This window comes from Tiliqua scincoides, chromosome 8, assembly GCF_035046505.1.
Source record: "Tiliqua scincoides isolate rTilSci1 chromosome 8, rTilSci1.hap2, whole genome shotgun sequence".
Classification (NCBI taxonomy): Eukaryota; Metazoa; Chordata; class Lepidosauria; order Squamata; family Scincidae; genus Tiliqua; species Tiliqua scincoides.
Window position 1 is genome coordinate 14,393,138 of NC_089828.1, and position 22,521 is coordinate 14,415,658.

At 45.1% G+C, this 22,521-nt stretch overlaps 2 protein-coding genes across 5 annotated transcripts in view; one reads left to right on the top strand and one right to left on the bottom strand.

Moving 5' to 3' along the window:
• Positions 1-3,175, top strand: part of DMXL2 (Dmx like 2) — a 94,953-nt gene extending 91,778 nt beyond the window's left edge. For all 3 annotated transcript variants that reach the window (XM_066634827.1, XM_066634825.1, XM_066634826.1), the window contains one exon: positions 1,367-3,175. In XM_066634827.1, coding sequence (XP_066490924.1) covers positions 1,367-1,576 — 210 coding nt within the window. In that variant the 3' untranslated portion in view covers positions 1,577-3,175. The remainder of the gene's footprint in view (positions 1-1,366) is intronic.
• Positions 3,176-11,594: 8,419 nt separating this feature from the next.
• The window catches only part of GLDN (gliomedin), a 31,758-nt gene continuing 20,831 nt past the window's right edge, over positions 11,595-22,521 (bottom strand). For both annotated transcript variants that reach the window (XM_066636051.1, XM_066636052.1), the window contains exons 7-10: positions 19,199-19,285; positions 18,993-19,118; positions 18,280-18,430; positions 11,595-12,477 (exon numbers count right to left, since the gene is read on the bottom strand). In XM_066636051.1, the coding sequence (XP_066492148.1) occupies positions 11,973-12,477; positions 18,280-18,430; positions 18,993-19,118; positions 19,199-19,285 (869 nt within the window). In that variant the 3' untranslated portion in view covers positions 11,595-11,972. The remainder of the gene's footprint in view (positions 12,478-18,279; positions 18,431-18,992; positions 19,119-19,198; positions 19,286-22,521) is intronic.

The window sequence follows — 22,521 nt, forward strand, 5'->3', positions numbered from 1 at the left end:
GAAACCTCTGGCAATTAATTCTGGTTGTTGGAGACAACTTTCAGCTTGCTCAGCAAAGGCCTCCCCAGCACTACCAGGAGTGTTGCAAACCACTGCAGAGGACAAGGTGGGTCACAGTGCCATTTAAATTGGGATCTGCTGATTTAGGACCAAGTTCTGTTGTTAATAATAATAATAATAATAATACAGGTATTTCTATACCGCCTTTCTTGGTCGTCAGATTTCTCCTCAGACTTTATTCAAGGCGGTTTACATAGGCAGGCTGATTAAATCCCCGTAGGGATTTTTACAGTTTGAAAGAAGGTTCAATCTTTCAAGAAACCACAACATTCAGGTGTTTCTTCCTTGATCTGGTCGCACATTCTGGCCTCCATCCTCCCACGCTCAGAGCAGATGGATTAACTCTGCTCAGCTTGTCAGCTGCTTCAAGGTCGCACGGTGCCGATGGCCTCGAACTGGTGACCTGTGGGTGTTATCTTCAGGCAAATGGAGGCACTACCCTCTAGACCAGACCTCCTGCCCTCCTGTTAAGAATCACTTTCTCCCATTCAAGCCCGTCCATGCATTGAGGTCAGCTATAGAGCTGGTCTTTGACTCCACCACAACAGAGATTCGGTTGGTGACTTTAAAAGTGACAAAGTCTTTTTAGTTGTAGCAGCACAATTCTGAAATTAGTTCTTTGACAATGCCCTACAAAGTTAAGGACGATGTGTTAGTTAGAGCCCATAGGAGGAATTTTTCATTCTATGATGCTTTCGACCACAAAAGCTCTAGTTCCAAAATTCTGAAACTCGTCCCAGAAAGGTTAGGTAGCCACATAAGACGGTTTTCTCCATGTGGGCCCCTAATGTGTAGAAATCTGTGCCCTGGCAGACCCACTAAGCATCCAGCTGCCCCCTTTTACTGTGTCCTGCTTTTCTTTTCTTTTTTAATTTAAGCAGGCTTTTAATTAGCTGTGCTTTTTGGCTTGCATCTGACAATCTTGGGCTTAAAAGGATTTGTTGCTAACATGGCTTGTTTTGTTTTTAGCTCTTGTTGTACCTACAGTGAGGGTTTTTGTTTGTTTCTTTGGAAAGGTGGAATCCCAGTTTTCTTTAACAGTCTTACATGATTTATTATTGCGCCATCCATATCTCTGGCATTCTACAAAGAGCGGAGGTGGAGGAAGGAAATTCCTGCCCCAGAGAGCAAGCGGACCACAGAGAGAGTTCTTAGTCATTGGGGATAGCAAGGGAGAAAGGGTGGACAATTAAGAGAGGAAATATATATTAATAAACTGTAGTGGCTTTCTGAAAAGGTTGTGAAATGTCACAGAGAAGAGAGTTGGAGTCCAAAAATTCAACTGTTGGTTACTCTCTTACCGCAGGTGTGGAGACTGACAGGCTACGGTTTAATCCATTCCTTCAAACACGAGCACGCCAAGCAGTCCATCTTCCGAAACCTCAGTGCTGGCGTGATGCAGATTGAAATGGCGCCCGGCAATCGCATCTTCTCCTGTGGAGCGGATGGCACTCTGAAAATGCGGGTGTTGCCCAACGCTTTCAATATTCCTTCAGACCTTTGTGACATTCTGTAGGCTTCTGTGCTGCCTGCCCCTTTCTGAGAAGGTTCCTGGAAGGGAGTGCTGTAGGAGGCCTTTTAAGAAAGGGTGCTTCCATACTTCACTTCCAGGATAATGGTTGCAGCATTGGATGCTATATAATTGAATTAACAGGAATGACATGTTGACTTGCCAAACGATACAAAACACATTTGTATCGTTTTTGAGTACTGCATTGGTGGATTGTTGGGGACAGAAATGCATGCACTATGTGACATCCCAGTTGGAGGGCAGCTGGGTCTGACCACCCTCCCCCCAAGCCTCATTTACTTAAGTAAGCATAGAGATGCTTACTACCTGCAGATTCAGCAAATAAATATTAAATAAGCTATTTTTGATGTACGTTGAGGATATTCTTCCAAATCCTTTCCACTGATTTGAAGCATGTCTGCAGTTTTTCTTTTTTTTTTTTTTGTTTGAAGAAATAATTTGCTGTAATGAAGGGTATTCCAAGTGAGTGTGATATTTTTATGTTGCTAGTTTATTATTTTGGGTCATACCATAACGCAAATGGGATGACCGCACAATCAGTGGACCAATGTGCAATGAGGAATGTACTGTGGGCTAATGTGTGTATTATCAGATGCTGAAAACCTCCTTTCCCCCTGCCACCCCAAGTTAGTATTAATGCACAGTTGGTACTGTAAATTGCACAGAAGCACATTTCTCAGAAGGAATGGAATTTTTCTTAAATTGCACACTACTTTTATTCTCTCTGTTTGAGCAGGAGGCAAAAGACACAGAGCTGCCACTGAAAACATAAGCCCTGTGTCACTTCTCCTCCACAACATTGATTGCAATTTACCACTGTTTTGAGATCATGACATTCTCCATTTCTACTTACCATTAGCTGTTGGGGACAGGTAAACCCAGACCATAATGGCATCAGGCTAACTAATTTTGCTAGATGCCGTGGAGGAAGGGAAGGAGGAATGTGACCTGGGACTACAATTTTCTTTGGAGCTCTCTGTTTTTAGTAATGTTGAATCCCATCTTTTGACAATTCCTATTTTTCTGTTCACTTTTGAGTCCTGCCTTTTGCTTTAGGAATGTACTGTGAGATCTAAGTGTTTGTAGTGATCAGAAACTTATTTCTAGTCACCTTTTTGGATTTTGATTTTATCCAAGAAAGAAAAACCTTTTATTTAAATGAAGCTATAGAAGAAACTACTGATAGACCCATACAATGCCACATTTCAGATGAATGTCAGGCTTACATGTGGCCAGCTAGTAAATAGTTGAACAAAAGAAAAACTGGTAATCTAAACTATTACCACCGCATATTGTATAAACTATGCAGAGGTCAGTATTGTTTGCTTGTAATATACCAGCTATCATTTGTCATATTTAGATGTATTTTTCTCTGTTGTAAACAGGAAGACATGTTCTTTCGAAGATAACGGAGATGTCTGTGTATTTAAATGTTAACAAATTGTACTTTTTTTTTTCCTCCAATGAGAATTTTGGTGTCCATATATAATGGGGAAAAATGCACCTTTTGTCTAAAGGCAATTTTAATTGCAAGCTGTGAAGATTTACATGAAGGGAAAGGAAATGTCATTTGTTAGTTTTACCTTTGTAAGTTAAATAAATTCCTTTTATTTCATGGAACATGCTAGTCCCCTTTCTATTTCACATGTCACAGAAATATCACGTGGTTCTTAACAGCTACATTTATTTATATCCCACCTTTCTATCCCACTTAAGGGCCCTCAAGGCGGTATTTGTCCTAAGCCTTAGGATGTTGCCCTCTTTTCCTGGGCAAAACTGATGAATACATTTTGGAAGCTCAGCAATTGCTGAAAGAAGGAATATTCTTAAAAGTCCTATGAATAAAAGACAAGCATTATTGCACATTTCGTACAGATGAGATAAGCAGAAATGTACATATTCCAGATACTTGCCCACATCATGTATCCCACACAATGGCATATAAAGCATTAGATTCCTGAGAAATGTTGGGTTTCATCTTTGTTAGGAAAAAAAGATTGCTGACTTGGAAAATTAACTGAAACTTTAACATGGCTTGCTTTAAGGAAAAATCCCAGTGGGGACTTGGTTCCTGAATATTTTCCCCCATAGTTCACTGTCCCTCTAATCCTGTCTTGCCAAAATATTTTAGATTTTGTAGATTCGCATGGATATCGTGGAGATTTGGAACTCCTTGTTGTAGGGGTCTAGGGGGGCATGCAGAATGATCAGCACTAAATATAGTCACCCCCATTAGAGAGAAAATACTGTCTTTGTCCCCGACAAAGGATAGAGGATAAGGAAAATGTTGCAGCTTTCACAGACCAGGTTCCCCTTATTTTTCTAAAGTAGATACTATAAAGTGGCCAAGTTTCCTCCATATTCTTCAACCCTTTATAGATTCAGAATGCAACTTCAACCCCATACCTGCAACATGGGACCCACTTTTTTTAACCGTATACATCTATCACTTTCCTGTCTTGAGTAACTGAATGGAATGGACTCCTGTAAAAGAAGGAATCTGAGCAAGTGCACCTTTTCTGCAATTGATTTGATTCCTTCTCCCACACAAACTATCCTAGGAGCTCTTTCCTCCTCTGCACCTGGTCTATCCCTGGCCTTGTTTCTTCCACCTTGTTTCTTCTAAAAAAAAGGAAGACCATCTAAGCTAGGGGTGGCCAACCTCTCAACTCTAGGGTTCCTGGACCTTTAACAATTGTGTTGAAGCAGGAATTTTAGCAGGTTCCTCTTCTATACATTTGTTAAAAGTTCAGGAGCCCTGAAGTTGAAAGGTTGGCCATCCCTGACTAAACAAACAAAACAGGTGACAAATGTTATGCACTAGTGAGTCCCAACTCACCAGGTAAAGAGCAGTGGTCTAGATCAGTGGTTCCCAAACTGTGGGTTGAGACCCACTGGTGGGTTGCATAAGGGTGATGGAAAGATCAGATAACTAATTGCCTCCAGCCCTGTAGCTATTCAAAAGTCAGATAGCTGCTAATTACCTTGCCAAGAGCTCTGCTCCTTCAGTTTGCAAGGTAGTTGCTAACTGCTCTGGCAAGGAGCTGAGCTCCTGCAATTTGCAAGTATAGTGGGAGATTAATGTTTGAGAGTCTTTTTCCTGATTATTATTACTTGCAAATAAACCTTTATTTCTTTATCTTTTATTTAATGTCTGTTAAACGTAGGTGGGTGCCAGTAGTTTTAAAAAGTGGGTCTTTGTGCTAAAATGTTTGGGAACCACTGGTCTAAATTTTTGTTTTAACGACTTGTCCATTACAGAATTTTTGTTTCATATGCATCTAGGTATTGCTCTGGGAGAATAAGAATATAGATAATATTTATACTGCTAAAAACAATTTTTAAATGAGCTGCTGAGACATTCGTGAAGAATTCCTTTCACATCTTGTATCAACATACTTGAACTGACCATATTTATGTTTTGTTTAAATCTTCTTTTTTTTGTTCTAAGTAAATCACTTTAATTCATTGATTCCTGCAAGCACCTTTGTCTGCTAGGACAGATAATAGGCCCATAATGTAATGCCCCACACTTAATTATGCTGGTTTTAAAACATTTTTTATAACAGGTGGTTTCAGCTGTAGAAAAGAGATACAGAAAACAAGCCGGTATATGAGTTACCGGCAATAATAATAATAACAGGTATTTATATACCGCCTTTCTTGGTCTTTATTCAAGGCGGTTTACATAGGCAGGCTTCCTTATTAAATAGGGATTTTTACAATTTGAAAGAAGGTTCTTTCTTTCAAGAAGCACTACATTCAGGTGTTTCATTCCGATCTGGCTTCACATTCTGGCCTCCATCCTCCCACACTCAGAGCAGATGGAATAGCTCGGCTTCAGCTTGTCAGCTGCTTCAAGGTCGCCCGTTGCCAGTGGCCTCGAGCTGGCGACCTTGTGGATGTTATCTTCAGGCAGACGGAGGCTCTACCTTCTAGACCAGACCTTCTGCCCAAGCATTCATAGGATAATTTTTACGCTTCATGACAATGGTACCTTCAAATGCATCCTAGAACTCTGTAGGATGCCAAAAATCTCTCTTGAAACCACTTTTCCCATGAAGTTTTTGCACAGCCCCTTAGTACTAAAACCTACTGTATCTAAGCCTAGGTGTATGAAACTGATCTGAAGACATACTTTTCTTATTTACCACCTCCTCCATCTTCCTTCCTTGTTTTGAATCTTAGGTTCTCTAACTCCAGAGCCTGCAGTCTACCTTTAAGCAATGAAACAATGCATGCTAGTAGTTCTATATTAATTTCTATTTTTCAGCATGGCAATGGACTTAGGCTAAAGATGGTGGAAACATTTTTCCTGGACAGAATCCACAACTCTTCCCAATCGCAATACTTAGCATTTCTATTGTGCTTTTTGAGTGTACAGAGTGTGCCACACATATTCTCTTGCTGTGATCCTTACCATAACCCTGTAAAATAAATTTGTGTTATTATCCTTGTACTCCAGCTAAGACCATGATGAAATGCCTTGCCTGAGGCTGCCTATGTGGCGGAGGTGAGATTTATACTAGGAAAGTCCTGGTTCATAGCTCAGACTCTGAGCCACTACTCTACACCAGGTTCCCTCTGGACCCTTGGGTACTCCTTTGGGGGGCGGGGCGGGAAGGTGGCATAGAAATCTATTACATAAATAAAAATAAATGCAGGACCCAAAGCCATTCCCTTTCATATGGGAGGTCTCTCGTGTTGTAAGTTCTTGTCTCATCCATTGAATGGCATTCCCAATTCCTGAATCTTTATCACCTTTTACAGACACTGAATTAATGACAATTCCTTTACCTGGTACTGCTATTTCATCATTTACAAAGCACCAAAACTTGCTAACTGCTGTCCATAAATTAAAAATCACACAGGTCCTACCCACAGGTAAAATGTAAAGTTAAACCCAAGACACGCTGGCCATTGTTCCTCCCCTTGCTATTTATACTGGAGAAGGGAGTCATCCGACTACACAGGCCAACACACATTTTGCTTCCTTAAACGTTACACCAATTCCTGGGTATATTTGGGGTGCCAATTCCAAAAATGGCATCTGTTTTGCCCTCTCATGTCTAGTTTTGGGGACATGGCATAGCCTCTTTAGTGAATGGTTCAAGCAGCTTCCTCTTGAGGAAGCCTACACCATGGCTTCCTCATGAGGAAGCTGCTTGAACCATTCACTAAAGAGGCTATACTGTATCTCCAAAACTAGACACGGTGGGGCAAAACGGATGCCATTTTTGGAACTGGCACCCCAAATTCATATCAAACCACCATAAAGTTTGGGAAAAACTTTTCTGACTCTCAATTTTATAGGCCTGTGCTATCAATGAAAGATTTCTCCCCCCCCCCCCCGAAAATATGTAGTAAGCACACAAGGAGAGGGAAATCAAGATTGGCACCATAGCAGGGGCAAGATACTAATGTGCCTCTCCCTTCCCCATGGTTTTGCCATGTTTCATGCATGCACACAGCACATTATAAAAAATAAAAAAAACCAACAGGCCATGTTAAACATTTAGCAGAACACATATTTTAGCCTAAAGGCTGTGTTGAATAAACAGCACAGTACAAAACTCAAACCCAGCTGCGCACCTTGCGCTCCGATGTAATCCTGAAATCTGTTGAAAACAAAAGACCTTCGGAACAAAGGGAAACCTCTCTCCCTTTGGAACATTTCCACTGCAGTTTGGCCCAAGTGTATGAATGTTAAACAAAAATGAGCTCCCACCCCCACTGGGCTTGCGGAGGTGAAAACGTAACTATTTCATCTTCCAAGTTCCATGCAGCCCTCTCCCAGATAAAGATCAACCTCCACCCCATACATAAATCGATGTGCACAAATACCTGCGTGTTCCATGCTGGAAGGTCGTTTCAAAGGTTTGGCTTGGGGGCTTGGCGAACATATAGCATCAGAACATAAAGTGTTTCTGGGAAACTCACAAACAGTATTTGAAGACAATGATTCTCCTACTACTGTTGCTTCCTAGCATACATGGTATTCAGCATCTGAATCTGGAGGCCGGCATGGCCCATAGCCTCCAACAGACCTACTCTCCCCATGAATTTGTCTATAATCCCCTCTCAAAGCTAGCTAGGCCAGTAGCCATGACCAGATATTCTGGTGACACATTCCATAAATTGATTATGCATTCCGTAGATAAGTACTTTGTCCCAAATCCCACAACCAACCAGTTCCCGCTTCCGTGGCACAGATCCTGCTCTTAACATTCCCAGCAAGTTCAGCTATGAGCCTTCCACTGTGCCAGGCAGGTGAGTTTTACCCAAATTGCCTTTGACAGGCTACCTTTGCCACCTGTCCATCCATTCACTTTTCCTCGCTGTCAGGCGCCTTTCACTAACTTTTTCTTTGTATGTTTTTGTTGACATCCTTGACTGGCAAAGAAGTGACTTTAAGAACTGTTCACCACGTTACCCATTTGAGGTGTTTTTTCAGTGGGTGTACCAATAGAGGGGGGGAAATGCACAGATGTGACTGAGATTGCAGCTAAATTTTGCTTATTTAAAAAAATTGACAGTACTAAGAACACTAAGTGTACTAAGTGGTACTAAGTACCACTGATATGGTATTCTCCCTTAGACAACTGCAGGAGAAATGCAGGGAACAACGACAGCCACTCTTTATAGCCTTCATAGATCTCACAAAGGCTTTCGACCTGGTCAGCAGGGACGGCCTCTTCAAGATTCTCCCCAAGATCGGATGTCCACCCAGGCTCCTCAGCATCATCAGATCCTTCCACAAGGACATGAAGGGCACTGTTGTCTTTGATGGCTCCACATCAGACCCCTTTGACATCCGAAGCGGAGTGAAGCAGGGCTGTGTTCTTGCACCAACCTTGTTTGGGATCTTCTTCGCTGTCCTGCTGAAGCAGGCCTTTGGAACTGCAACAGAAGGCATCTATCTCCGGACCAGATCTGATGGAAAGCTCTTCAACCTCTCCAGACTGAGAGCAAAGTCCAAAGTCCAGCTGAAATGTCTGCATGACTTCCTCTTTGCCAACGATGCAGCTGTCACTGCCCACTCTGCCAAAGATCTCCAGCAGCTCATGGATCATTTTAGCAAGGCCTGTCAAGATTTTGGACTGACGATCAGCTTAAAGAAAACACAGGTCATGGTTCAGGATGTGGACTCACCTCCCTGCATTACAATCTCTGCGCATGAACTGGAGGTTGTCCATGACTTTGTGTACCTTGGCTCAACGATCTCCGACACTCTTTCTCTCGATACCGAGCTAAACAAACACGTCGGTAAAGCAGCTACTACGTTTTCCAGACTCACAAAGAGAGTCTGGTCCAACAAGAAGCTGACGGAACATACCAAGATCCAGGTCTACAGAGCTTGCGTCCTGAGTACACTTCTATACTGCAGCAAGTCATGGACTCTCCGCTCACGAGGAAACTGAATGCTTTCCACATGCGCTGCCTCCGACGCATTCTCGGCATCACCTGGCAGGACAATGTTCCTAACAACACAGTCCTGGAACGTGCTGGAATCCCTAGCATGTATGCACTGCTGAAACAGAGACGCCTGCGTTGGCTCGGTCATGTCGTGAGAATGGATGATGGCCGGATCCCAAAGGATCTCCTCTATGGAGAACTCGTGCAAGGAAAGCGCCCTACAGGTAGACCACAGCTGCGATACAAGGACATCTGCAAGAGGAATCTGAAGGCCTTAGGAATGGGAAACCCTGGCCTCTGAGCAGCCCGCTTGGAGGCAGGCTGTGCAGCATGGCCTTTCCCAGTTTGAAGAGACACTTGGCCAACAGTCTGAGGCAAAGAGGCAAAGAAGGAAGGCCCATAGCCAGGGAGACAGACCAGGGACAGACTGCACTTGCTCCTGGTGTGGAAGGGATTGTCACTCCCGGATTGGCCTTTTCAGCCACACTAGACGCTGTGCCAGAACCACCTTTCAGAGCGCGATACCATAGTCTTTCGAGACTGAAGGTTGCCAATATCAATATATACTAAGAACATAAGAACAGCCCCACTGGATCAAGCCATAGGCCCATCTAGTCCAGCTTCCTGTATCTCACAGCGGCCCACCAAATGCCCCAGGGAGCACACCAGATAACAAGAGACCTCATCCTGGTCTCAAACTGGCCCACCTCACCCCAGCACTGTCTGTTCTAGTGGCTGTCTGCTGGTATTCCTTGGCATCTTTTTAGATTGTGAGCCCTTTTGGGACAGGGAGCCATTTAGTTATTTGATTTTTCTCTGTAAACCGCTTTGTGAACTTTTAGTTGAAAAGCGGTATATAAATACTGTTAATTAATTAATTAATTAATCCTGGTGCCCTCCCTTGCATCTGGCCTTCTGACATAGCCCATTTCTAAAATCAAGTACTATTGAAATCCATGCTTACTGTGGTTTCAGTCCTCTATGCCCTCCATGAGCTATTTAGTTTAAAACCAACAAACAAACCAAGCAAGAGATGTGTTTAAATCTCCATCCGCTTTGACCTTTCATTGGCTCAGGACCTGCTCAGTTTTGAGTTGCACTAGATGTGGCATTCCTAGTGCAGGCCCTGACACAGGTCTTTTCTCTGCTCCTTTTTCTTTTATGGGAAATCCAACCTGAAAAAAGTGTTGGACCTACTGAAATGCCTTGACACCTCTGCTGCTTTGGGATCACGTCCTTTGTCCCACTATCATCTTATCAAATGGGATTTGCAGGGGCAGAGGAAAGTACTACCAAATGTGCACTGAGAGTGGAATGACCCATGTGCTCCATGGAAAGCGATGCTGCTATTCCACCACCTTTAACTTTTTTTTTATCTGTCGCCAACCAAGAATTAGATTTTGGTTAGATATTGCCGAGTACAGCCATCTATTAATATTTACTTCCCCCGGTAACAGTCACGTCGATCTATTTCAATTCAACAACTGCCTCTTAAGAAATATGCCAAGGGTTGGCTCAGAGGACTGATTTTTCCTCTCCAAGAGGGAGAGTCATCAGAACCTGAGTGGTATCAAAACCATACCTGACCTGCTCTTCAAACACTCAATTTTAGATTTATTGAACATGTGAGGCCCTGGGGAGAACAGTCACCTGTGAAATCCTAACCATCTCAACCCTGGTGCAACCAAGAGAGTGATCATAAGTGGTAGTTGAACATTTGCTTTGCACACAAATGATCTATTTCCAGCTCTGGAATCTCCAGGTACAGCTGGGTTGAGACCTCTGTGTGCAGTCTTCAAGAACTGCTGCCAATCAGCGTGGACAATACTGACCTAGCAATAGACCAGCAGTCTCATGCATTATATAAAGCAGCTCCCTCCAATTAACCACAGGCACAGGAAACTGCTTTCTGCTGAGTCAGCCCATCAGTCCACCTAGTTCAGGATTGTCAACAGATTGACAGCAGTACTCCAGGGTTTCAGACAAGGGTCTTTCCCAGCCCTATCAGATGCCTGCTGCCAAGGATTGAACCTAGGACCTTATAAAGTACGTGCCCCAGCATTGAACTACAGCCCCTGCCAGATCACAGCAAAAATTCCAAATGATGTCATAAAATGGGGCCCAAACACTGGCCAGATCTTCTGCAAGGAGTTGTTTGAGTTTGATGCTTGAAGCTTTTTTAAACACATGACATTTGAAAAGTCCCCCCCCCCCCCCCACTATCCTAGAGCAGAGAAACAAAAGCCTTTTTTGTTGTGGAGTAGCATCAAATTCAGTATTAAGGAGTCCTTTGTTCTCCAAAGCCAAGCCAAAAACAGCCTATGCAACCTACGCATACATGAACGATACAAAAGGCATCATATCCTGATGCCCTACGTGTAAACACACACATACACAGGATTCAGACAAAAGGCAAAACAATGCTTTGTCCAGCGAAACCACGAATTATGTCTGATCTCCATGAATTGAAACCATGAATTATGTCTGAAATATGTCTGAAACCATGAATTGTGTCTGAAACCCGAGATTGGGGCTGATAAAATAGGAGTTGCAAACACAGTTTGAGTTAACTATGGCTTCCCTTTAATGTCTAAATTCACAGCCGATTGACAAGCTACAGGTAGGGCCTTTGTTCTGCCTTGGGAGCATCACTGCACCTCAGAAACAAGAGTGAACTTAGGAAGCCAAGTCTTAGGAAGCAGGTGGGAAATGGAAGCAGACAAGCAGCTTTAAACCAAGGCTTGTCCGCTGTACGTCTGGAAGCTCAAACCACGGTGCTGGTTCCTAATTTGGATGAGCACAATCCATAGTTTCACATGACTTCTGAACCCACCCATTGTTCTATAGTCCTTGAATAGAAGATCTGCATTTTACAGAAAGGGTGGTAAGAGATCTCCAGTGTGAGTTATCGCATTACAAAGCTGAAGGCGAGTAGGTTGGGTGCACCACTGCAGTCCAGAGGTCTTCAGCTGATAAAATGGACGGGGTATTGAATCAAAGAGCCATCCTCCCAGGTATAAAGGTGTTTATCCTCCGGATTGTAGGACAGCATCGCAAGACTGACTGTAGCCTCTTTTGCCTCTGAACTTGCATTGATCTGCTGCGTGACTGAGGCTAACTGGAACTCAAAACTTACATCGACCTGCTTTTCTTTCAAGAGGTCAAAAGCAAACGTCACATGTGTGTAGCTTGTGTCGGTGATATAGAGTACCCCGCAGGTAATGAACGCATGGCCAGCTTTGGATTTGGGGTAAGTGGTGTTTATCAGCCGGAGCATGGAAAAGGTCTCCTCCTCGACTTGGGCGACCATGATGTATTCATCAGGGATTGAAAAGTACATCACCCAAAGTCCCTTCTCATCGACGGCAACTTTGAAATAGGACTTGGCCATTTTGAAGAGGTAGTTGCGGCCATAGGACCAGGCATTCTCGATGGAGAGTGTTTTGGATGACTCGGTTGCAAAGTCGTACCTGAAATGGACATTACAAATATCAGCTAAGATCAACCACACTAGAGAGAAAGTAGAGCTGTGGGCCAAAGCACAGTTATTTTAAGCACATGCTACAAAGCTGCGTGCAAGTATTCGGTGTGTGAAACAATGCTCATAGATTGGAGAATGCAGGTCAAGACTGCAGCATTGGTGTCAGGGATTTAACTGGTCCCGATTCACATCTCACCCAGTGGCTGCTATTTGCCCTGGAACAAAAGCTCCAGCCACCAGGAACTTTACTCCCTAGTCCAGCTCTTCTCAAACTCACCCAGCCTATGACACCCTTCCCCAGCAGTTGATCTCAGAAGGGAATGGCAGTGATGCATTTTCTTACTTTGGAATTTGGCAACCAGAAACAAGCCTTAACACAGAGGTAAGGAGGCCAGGCCAGGTGGGAGGGTTTATTCAAGTGCACAATTTTCACATGCAGCAGGTCCACTGACTGTGCAGGACCTGCTGCCACTATTTTTAGGCTTGCACTGTAGTCTTGCTGCTGAGCAGTGGACCTCCTGCGATTACCCAGGGAGTGCCTGGTGGTGCCCCAGGGCATCACAATATACATACATCGCAACATACAATGCCCTAGTCAAATGGCAGCTGCAGGGGACCAGATCCAAACTGGAAGAACAGTAGGGGCTTTAACCCTTTGGGCTTGCTGGAGTCCTAACCTAGATTGGGCTTTAAGAACATAAGACCCCACTGGATCAAGTCACTGGCCCATCTAGTCCAGCTTCCTGTATGACACAGTGGCCCCCCAAATGTCTCAGGGCGCAATCCTAACCTCTTATATCAGTGTTTTCCAGCACTGACATAAGGGCAATGCAGCTCTGAAGGAAGGGAACAAACATTCCCTTACTTTGAGGAGGTCTCCGTGAGTGACACCCAACTGCAGGATGCAGCACACCAGTGGCATAGCGGGAGGGGGGCAGAGCATTCAGGCTGGCAGCGGGGTGGGTAAGCGGCCCCTCCCTTCAGAGCCAATCCCAGCGGGGGGAGCAAAATGGAGCCGTATGGCGTATCCAGCTACGCCACTGAAGCACACGTCCCATTGGCACCACTATGCCAGTGCTGGAAAGCACCGACATAAGGGGTTAGGATTGCACCCTCAGTGATCACACAAGAGATCTGTAGCCACTTCCTTGCACCTGGCATAGAGAGCAACCTCCCTCTAACACCGGGGGGTTGCATACAGTCATTGCCTTCTCGGTAATCTGACCAGGGAGGAAACACTGACCCTGGATTCAATTATATAGTGAATTGTGTTCAAAATAAAGAAGCCACACAGCTGTTTCTTTCAGAGGTGGACTTATTTTTACAGCTGATTTTCATCCCTGGTTGTTTTCAGATGGACTGTCGTCTGCCCCTAAACTTCGCTGGTCAGTGCTAATGCCGATTATCCAATTAGGGCCACACACATCTAAGAAGCTAGACCACTTCAAATGTGCTTTCTGTTTCTGGCTCTGAAACCAAACCTGTCGGTAACAAACTCAGAACCTTCACCAAGAAATCATGTGAGAGAAGCAGAATGGGCTGAAAAAGGGGAAAGCAGAAGCAGAGGAGGAAAGTTCAGGATGGGACAAATATATTTTTCAGTTCTCCTGATCAATACTTCATTCAAGCCCCAGTGAAATATCAAAGCAACTCAAGGAACAAAAACATGGATTTTACAAGCAAGAGATCCAACCAACACCCCTAAATTATGCTTATATTTACATAGGCCAGTGGTACACACTGTGGGTCAGGATCCACTGGTGGGGTGCAACCTGATTTTTGGTGGGTCATCAAAGGGTGATAGAAAGATCAGATAATTAATTGTCTCAAACCCAAGAATCAGATACTATAGCTGCTAATTACTCTGCAAAGAGTTCAGCTCCTGCAGTTTGCAAGCCTGTGTACATGAAGGGTGATAAGGGTCTTTTTCTGGTTATTATTACTTATAAATATTACTTAGAAATACATAAAATAAATTATTATTTCTTTCTAGCTTTCCTTTTTTTAAAGAATGGTAAATCTAGGTGGGTCCTGATAGAGTGTCGTTTAAAAAAGTGGGTCCTGGTGCTAAAAAATTTGGGAATCACCGACATAGGCTGACTGAGTGGTTCGCCTCTTGTCTAAAAAGCATCTGTTTTTCTGGAAATCCTTTGATGGGGAAACAATTCAACAGAAGACCTACAGAGTTCAGCAAGACACTGGGTGCCAGTTCAAGAAGTTCTCTGGGCAAGTGTATGGCACTCTGTTCCACACATGTTTTGCCATTGGCTGACACAGTGAGTTTCCCAGGAGTGTGCTTGACTGAAGGACATATTGCAAGAGGTGCAGGTGCCCCCTTCTCAATGCCACACACCGCCTCTCGTGCACTGAGAATGAGGGCCAAAGGCAGAATGGCAGCCCAGAGCAAAACCCACGGGACAGTTTGCCAGAGCAAATGGCAAGCACTCATTTGAATGTATGTTGCTTGAAACTGACTCCTCAGAGCTCAGGGTGGTGTACATCGTTCCCTCCCTCCTTGTGTCCTCACAACAACCCTGTGAGCTAGATGAGGCTGAGAGAGAGAGAGAGTGACTGGCCCAAGGTCACTCAGGAAGCTTCATGGCTGAACGGGGATTTGAACCTGGATTTTCCAGGTCTATGTCCAACTCCAGAACCGCTACATCATCCTCAACCAGAGGAAAGGCCAAGCTTCCTTGCTTTACTCAGCAACCTGCCGGGGAAAAAATGGTGCCTGTTAGTCACCCATAAATCTGTGGCACTCTTCATCTCCTTCCTGTGTTCCTCCTTCTCCTCCTTAACACCAAATGCACTCCCAACTATGCAGCATGTGACAATAGTGAAAAGATTTGGGAGGCATTTTAGTTGTTCTGTGTTACCGCACCCAAAGCAGGCTATTAAGAATGTCCCTACTGTTCCTCTAAGCTCAGAACCTTCTGCATAAGAGGGATGAGAATGTGCCTTCTCTCCATCATTGCCCCGTTGCGAGTGGCCAACCAACACACCAGGACACAGAGGGAGAAATCACCATCAAAATAGACTGCCTAGTTGCTTCTCCCCCATGCGCATAATGTCTCCAATTCCATGACTGCACTACAGTGCTCCACATACACCAAATTTATCAGGAATTCTGCATGTATCCCAGAACGCACGCAGGCACACACAGGTGTTTTACATCAAGTCAGGCCATCTAGCTTAGCACCTGCCTGAGAACAAGCTTGGGCAGAGGACTGTTTGTTCCAAAAGACACCAGCAGACTGTGAGACCTTATGGATGCATGCCATGTACTCGACCACTCAGTCCCTATCCTAAAGGTCATCCTAGAAGTGGCCACAATGTCACCCTTTCAAGGTCACTTTTGTGTGGCCACTTAAATGATACTACTTACAAATGAGCAGCCTATCTTAATCATGCCCAGGGACCCCTTTTTAATGCATCTGATGATGGCTTACAAGTCTTTGTTACCAGACAGATATCCTTGAAGCCTCAAAGGTCTTCTGCAAAGCATTAATCACTGATACTTCAAACGAAAACCTCCTCCTCCATGACATCTTCCATAGCTGAGATGAAAGGCTTTTCTAAGTGGAGAGAGATACCTTGGACTCTTGCCAAGTTCAGGGAGTGCCTTTAGTTGAACTAAGGATGAAACCAAGAACCTACTCACATTCTTTGCCCCCCCCCAAGGGGTTTTAGGTCAAGGAGAATCTTACACCTGCTTTCAAAGGCAGACACTGTTGTTCCTGGCTTGCACTTCAAGAGCTAAGGCATAAGTGGGAAAGCAGAGGCTATTCTGAGCTTGAAACCTTGACCATTCTAATGAAACAATGGCCATGGTCTCAGCTTCTTCAGTCCCAGAGCCTGCACACTGAAGTTGAGAATAGACCGACTGGGTGGTGCCATGTGCCACACTAAGCCATGAAAAGATGCCACAGAAGTGCACTACACAGGGACCACGTACCACACTGAGCCTTGCAGGTGGCACAGAAGTACGCTGTAGAGGTTCAAAGACTGTCTAATTGCAGAAGATCTTCCAGTGAGGGCACAGCTCAAAACGCAACAGGATGGGTCCTAGACCTCTAAACATTCACTGGGCGCCTGAATGGCCTCCAGGGTTTGAGATTAGGGTCTTTTCCACCCGAATCCAGAAATGTCAAGCATTGACCTCAGGACCTTCTGTATACAAAGCACACACACTTCCATTAGGCTATAGGTCCTTCCAAAACACCTGTACAGAGGACAAGAGAGAGAGAGACCTGAACTGCACCTTCAAAATAGTCAGATGGAACAATCTTATTGGGATTGTCCCACTCCAGACTCACCAGTTCAAATGCTTCCCCTGTGTTAAAACACTAAAATTAAACATCTTCCCGCATGCACAAAATTAACAAATCCTGGGGGAACGTCCTGGGTTTGAGAAGAAAGCACGAAACCACTAAATTAGGGGTGTCAAACATATTTCAGTTAGTGGGTCAAACACAGTGACTGCTGAGGGCCGGAAGTGACATCATGAAGCAGAAAGTGACATCATTAAGCAGATGATATCTGAAATAAGCACTTTGTTCTCACACAGAAATTCATTGGCTGCAATTACAGAAGAGAAAGTGTGCAAATCTTGTTCATAACAGGGACTGGAAAAACCGCTTCCTGAGGCCGCATCTGGCCCCCAGGCCTTATGTTTGACAAACCTGAACTAAATAATCCAGAACGGGACTCTGCTGCTGCGGTTGAGCTATTATCAAACAGTACATAGATGGCAAAAGAAGAAAGAAGAGCGGTGATATATCCAGCGCCTTCTACATGGCAAGCATACTCTTTTCTGCCATTCAAAGTGGGGGGAGGCTGTAGCTCAAGTGGTAGAGCTCTTGCTTTGCATGCAGAATGCCCCAGGTTCAAATCCTGACATCCCTGTGTAGAGCTGGAAAGACTCCTGAAACCCTGGGCAGCTTCTGCTAGTGGCTAGCTGAATATAGATAATATGGGTATATAATATGAATCCACCTAGCCTGACAATGGGGCAGCCCAATCCTATGCTGCCCGGAGTGCAGGGCTGCCGCAGCATCCTATGTAATCCTATGTAACAGCATCCTATGTAATCCTATCCTAACCGGGAAGCACCGGCAGCACTTTGGGGAAAAAAGACTTTCATTCCCTTCCCCCAGGTAAGCGAGTAGCCCCTTGGGTCGCCGTAGAATCAAGAGTCTCTGTGTCAGGAGGCAGACCCGACACAGAGGGTCAGGATCTGGTGCAGCAGAGCTCCACCAATCCCGCCTCCCTCCTAACCTACTCCCTTCCCTGACACACCTCCTCCCCACCCTCCCCCCATGTCTCTACTCACCACTCTGCCACCCAGCGGTCCATGTGATTGCCAAGCCGCGGAGCACCGGTAATCCGCAGGAGCTGAGCTAGCACTGGTGCTGAGGGCCGTGAACATGCTTTACGGCACATTTGCAACACTTAACGCTAGCAGAGCGCCAGCAGCGCCAGCTCAGGATTGGGCTTCAAAGCAGCTTCCTACATGTACAGTTATGTACGGAGACCCGTACATACAGGGTCATTTGCATTCCAGAAAGGGGGCCATGCTGGGCTCAAGACAGACCAGACAACAGAGATCTCCTTAAAATTTAAGATCTCCTTAAAATTGTAGTATATACTTATTGGGGGAGAGCCAGTCCAGACTGGTGCTGGGAAAGAGGGATCCCACTGAAAACCTCCATTTGTCCCATTAGGTAAAATGTACACAGGCTATATCCATAAGCATTTTTCCATAGGGTCTCAGCATTTGCTTGCTACTTACTTCACGATGATGTTCTTTCCCATCTTCTGATAGTACAGAGCATTGTTATAGACGGCGTGGCCACAGCCATAATAGGCCCACGGGAGCTCAAAGGTCTTGTAGCTGTTGTTCTGCAATGCAGTTATGTCTTCAAATTCTTTCACTGTCTTGTCTATTCAACAGAAAAAGGGATGCAAGAAGTTGAGGCATGTGCTCACCAAACGTTCCGACCTTCTGTTCATTAAGGCAAACCTCTTTACAGAATCAAACAGGTGCTGCTGATTTGACGCTGGCTTTTGAAACACAGTGGAAAGATTGACTGCAACCTGTGTGTGGAACTCCCTGCCACTGGAGGTCAGATTGGCCCCTTTTGCGCCAGTAGTCTGACAGCAGCTGAAAACCCACTTATTTTGTTCAGCTTTGGAGGCTTTTGGCAAAGGGGGTTGACTATGGTGCTTTCCTTGCTGTCTTGTGATTTGTTCCCTCGCTTTTAAAAAATTGTTTTGAGTGTTAAATAAATAAAGCAGCTCAAAAAAGTATTCATTTACATGATTTATATCCCACCTTTCCCTCTTCAAGTGAATATGTCAGCCACCCTGGATCCTGCTCTATCACGAGGAAAAAGGCACGATAGAAATATTTTGATAGAATGAAATTATGTTAAAGTGTAGACTGCTTTCCATCAGCCACCATATGACCCACATAGCTGGCTGGGAATTTGAACCTGGGCTTACCAGAAAAATGCTCAGCAATCCAAATTCTTTCATCGCTCTTGTTAGCCGGATCCCTCATCCATGCTCCAAATTCTCGATTTAATTTAATAATCTCAGTAGGACTTCCAATGGATTTAATTATGCATTCTAACAAAGAGAAAGACACTCAGCACATCCAATTTGATTTGGGTACATCATCACCAAACACAGGTTTTAAAATAAATTACCAGGCTTTTTCCAAAGATAGAGGTTTGCCTTGCCGTCTGCTGCTTTTCCAATCAAAGTGTCATCATTTGGGATCGCACAGACTTCCCCTACAATTGGAAGCAGGAGAAAGAAAAAAAAACTGAAGTTTCTTTTGACAAGCAATCTTAATTAGCATGGCAGCCTAAACACAAGAAATGTTACTGATTGATCAGTATTTTTTATCTTCTTTTAATGGTTTTTAAACAATGCACGGTTGCTTCTCATTTCTATCCTGCCGTTCTGTGTTAAAAGCTGCCGAGGTGGGGCACAAATCACAAAAAAAAAGTTAAGAACAATATTGTAGAAGGCAACAGTGCTATAAAAACAGAAGAGCAGGTAAAATATTCAACCCTAAAATTAAAAAAAAAATGGAATGACATCAAAATGATGCTGAAGAGCATCAACAGAATAAGGAAGGTCCCTCTGTTTAGGGGAGGGTATTTTATCCCTGGAATTTAGATCCAGGGATTTTATCCCTCAGATTTTATCCCTGGAATTTCTGAGTAGGACTGGGAAATGTCACCCCCCCCCCCCCGAAGGCTCCAGAGAGCTGCCTAGTCATTATAGACAAAACGGACCTCGGTGGACCAATGGTCTCACTCAGGAAAAGATGGCTTGCAATGATCCAGATATTTAAAAGGGCCTGACTAAACAAAAACCTTCACCCAGAGCCAGGTGAACTTCTGGGTCAAGAGGAGGCCCCTTGACCTGCTAACCATGGCAGCATGAGAGGCTGGAGTAGGGTCTCAGATGATGCCTAACACCTCTAGGCAAGGAATGCTCTAGGTGTGGTGCCACTACAGAAAAAACCCTGTTCTCTGGTAGACACCAGATTTCTCTTAGCAGCAGACCAGGAAGCAGAGCCTCCACTGCCATTCTCAAGAGCCTTTCAGGGTCCCAGGATAGCTAAGGAGCCGGCAGGTTTCGAAGGAATTCACTGAGATGAAGAACAGTTCAGACCTCTATTCCGAACCTCCAACATGAGTGGGCTGGGGTTCTTTCTTTCTTTTCAAATGGAACTGAAGAAGATCGCTTTGCCCAAAAGCGTGCAATTCATAATGGAACCGTGCAAAAGAGGAGCATTTTTTGGAATTCATTACATTCGCTGACCCCGAATCTCACAAAATCCCCACTGATGAAGCCGCACCAAAAAAGTATGCGCTGATCTTGGGGGGGCGAAGCAGTTGCAGAAGTCTCCTCAAGATAAGGGAACTTTTGTTACCCTGGTGCAAGCCACTGCTGCCCAAATGGGTCTCCTCGGATGTGCACCAACCATTTCACTGGAGCAAAACCGAAGAGAGTAAGGGATAAGAACATAAGAACAGCCCCACTGGATCAGGCCATAGGCCCATCTAGTCCAGCTTCCTGTATCTCACAGCGGCCCACCAAATGCCCCAGGGAGCACACCAGATAACAAGAGACCTCATCCCTCCCTCCTCTCTCCTTCTGACCTCCCTCCTTCTGGAGGAGGATAGGGAAGAGGGCAGGGAATGGAGATAGGATCCTGGCGCATACCGGTGTCACCAGGATCCACCACTTCCCTCCCCTGTCCCAGCCAACCCCTCCCTGCCCAATCACACCCCTGTTCCTCCCCCTTCCCAGCCTGTTCCTCTCACCACCTGCCCCTGTGCTGGCTTAACTGCACTCCGGCAAGTAGCCGGCTGCGGCAGTGGGCAGCCAACACTGCGAACACTGTATGGCCATTTACAACAGTGGAATCTCTGTTCTTAGCTTAGCTAGGACTGGGCCACTAGTTTATCATGGGAGAAAAAGCATATCTTCATCTCATTAATAGAAGCAGTAGTACTCTAAAACAGACTTTTATCTTTTTATGTGGAACAGTCAAGGTCCACGCACGCATTCCCGACGAAGCTAAGAGAAGGATGTGTGTTTGGAAGCAACCTTTACCAAAAAGAAACAGAAAGTCTAAGGCCAATGATGTTTTCACTTGGCTTTCATCCAAGGCCTCCAGAACCCTGCGAGACTCTTTTTTTTTTTACTTTTTTCTGTTTGCCTGAAAATCATAAGTCTGGCCAGTGCTCAGATAAGACTTACAACTTTGGGGTGAAGGGATGGTTTTGATGTAAACAAAACTCCAAGCAGACAATCTGTAACGGCTTCCCTACTCTGGAGGCAGGAAGTTCTGCTCTTCACCAACACTACAGGAATTTTTACTTGACATCAAGAGGAGATAAATATGCTCTGAGCTCTTCATAGAGAAATGTATAGCTCAAAAGCACAGGCTACAATCCAGCACAGACTTAGGGCCCAATCCTATCCAACTTTCCGGCACTGATGCAGCCATGCCAACAGGGTGTGCGCTACATCCTGCAGTGTGGGGAGGGAGTCATTCATGGAGGCCTCCTTAAGGGAAGGGAATGTTTGTTCCGCTACCTCAGGGCTGCATTGCAGCTGCACTGGCGCTGGAAGGTTTTATAGGATTGGGACCTCAGGCATACATATGGCCTGATCCTGTTCCCTGGCAATGCCAGTCTTGCACGGCTGTCAGGGTGGCGGCCATCATGAAACTGCTGCAAGGTATTTTGTGGTGGTCAGAAGGAGGGAGGTGCCAGCACAGAGACCAGTGTGGGTGGGCGCTGGGCCTCCATGCCTATCAGAGGAGCCCCAGGAGCCTACAGCATTCCAGGGTAGGGGGGTGAGCAGGGGATGGTGAGGAGGGGGTGAAACCGGGCGGTGTAGGGCAGTTCAGACACAGAAGGGGGTTGGGGCTGGCAGCAGAGATGCTGCCTTAAAGCCCTCCATGGGGCTTCTTGGATCCGCGCCAGTGATTGTGCTGGTCCAGATCCAAGTACATCCATAGGGGTTGCCAGGGCTCAACATGGAGTAAGGGAATAAATGTTTCCTCCAGCTGCCTCCCTGGCCATGTAGGATACAGCAGCAGCTGTTTCAGCCCCGTCGTATTACGGCATGGGCAGCCCCATTCGGATTGGGTTCTTGAGTCTACAGATTTCAGGGCAGTCTGCTCCTTTCTTTGTAAGCCAGTACAGAGGGAGGTGGCCTTGATCATATCTGTTTTCTATCAGAGAGGTTAAGGTGTGAATTAGTCTTGAGTTCATGTCACTCTTTACTATGGTATGTACCCTTAACCTTGGTTAAGATCCCAGATGTACAGCGAGACCACAGTTTAACCTGCCAAGTGAGGTTCTTTAGAAGGCATATATTCAGGTAATCAGGTTGGGTGCAATCAAACATCTGAGCTTTTTGAGGCAGGACTAAGTGAAGTCTCAAGGCAAGGAGTAATGATGTTACAAGAACTGATCACTTTTGAAATGTGGGGGGACAA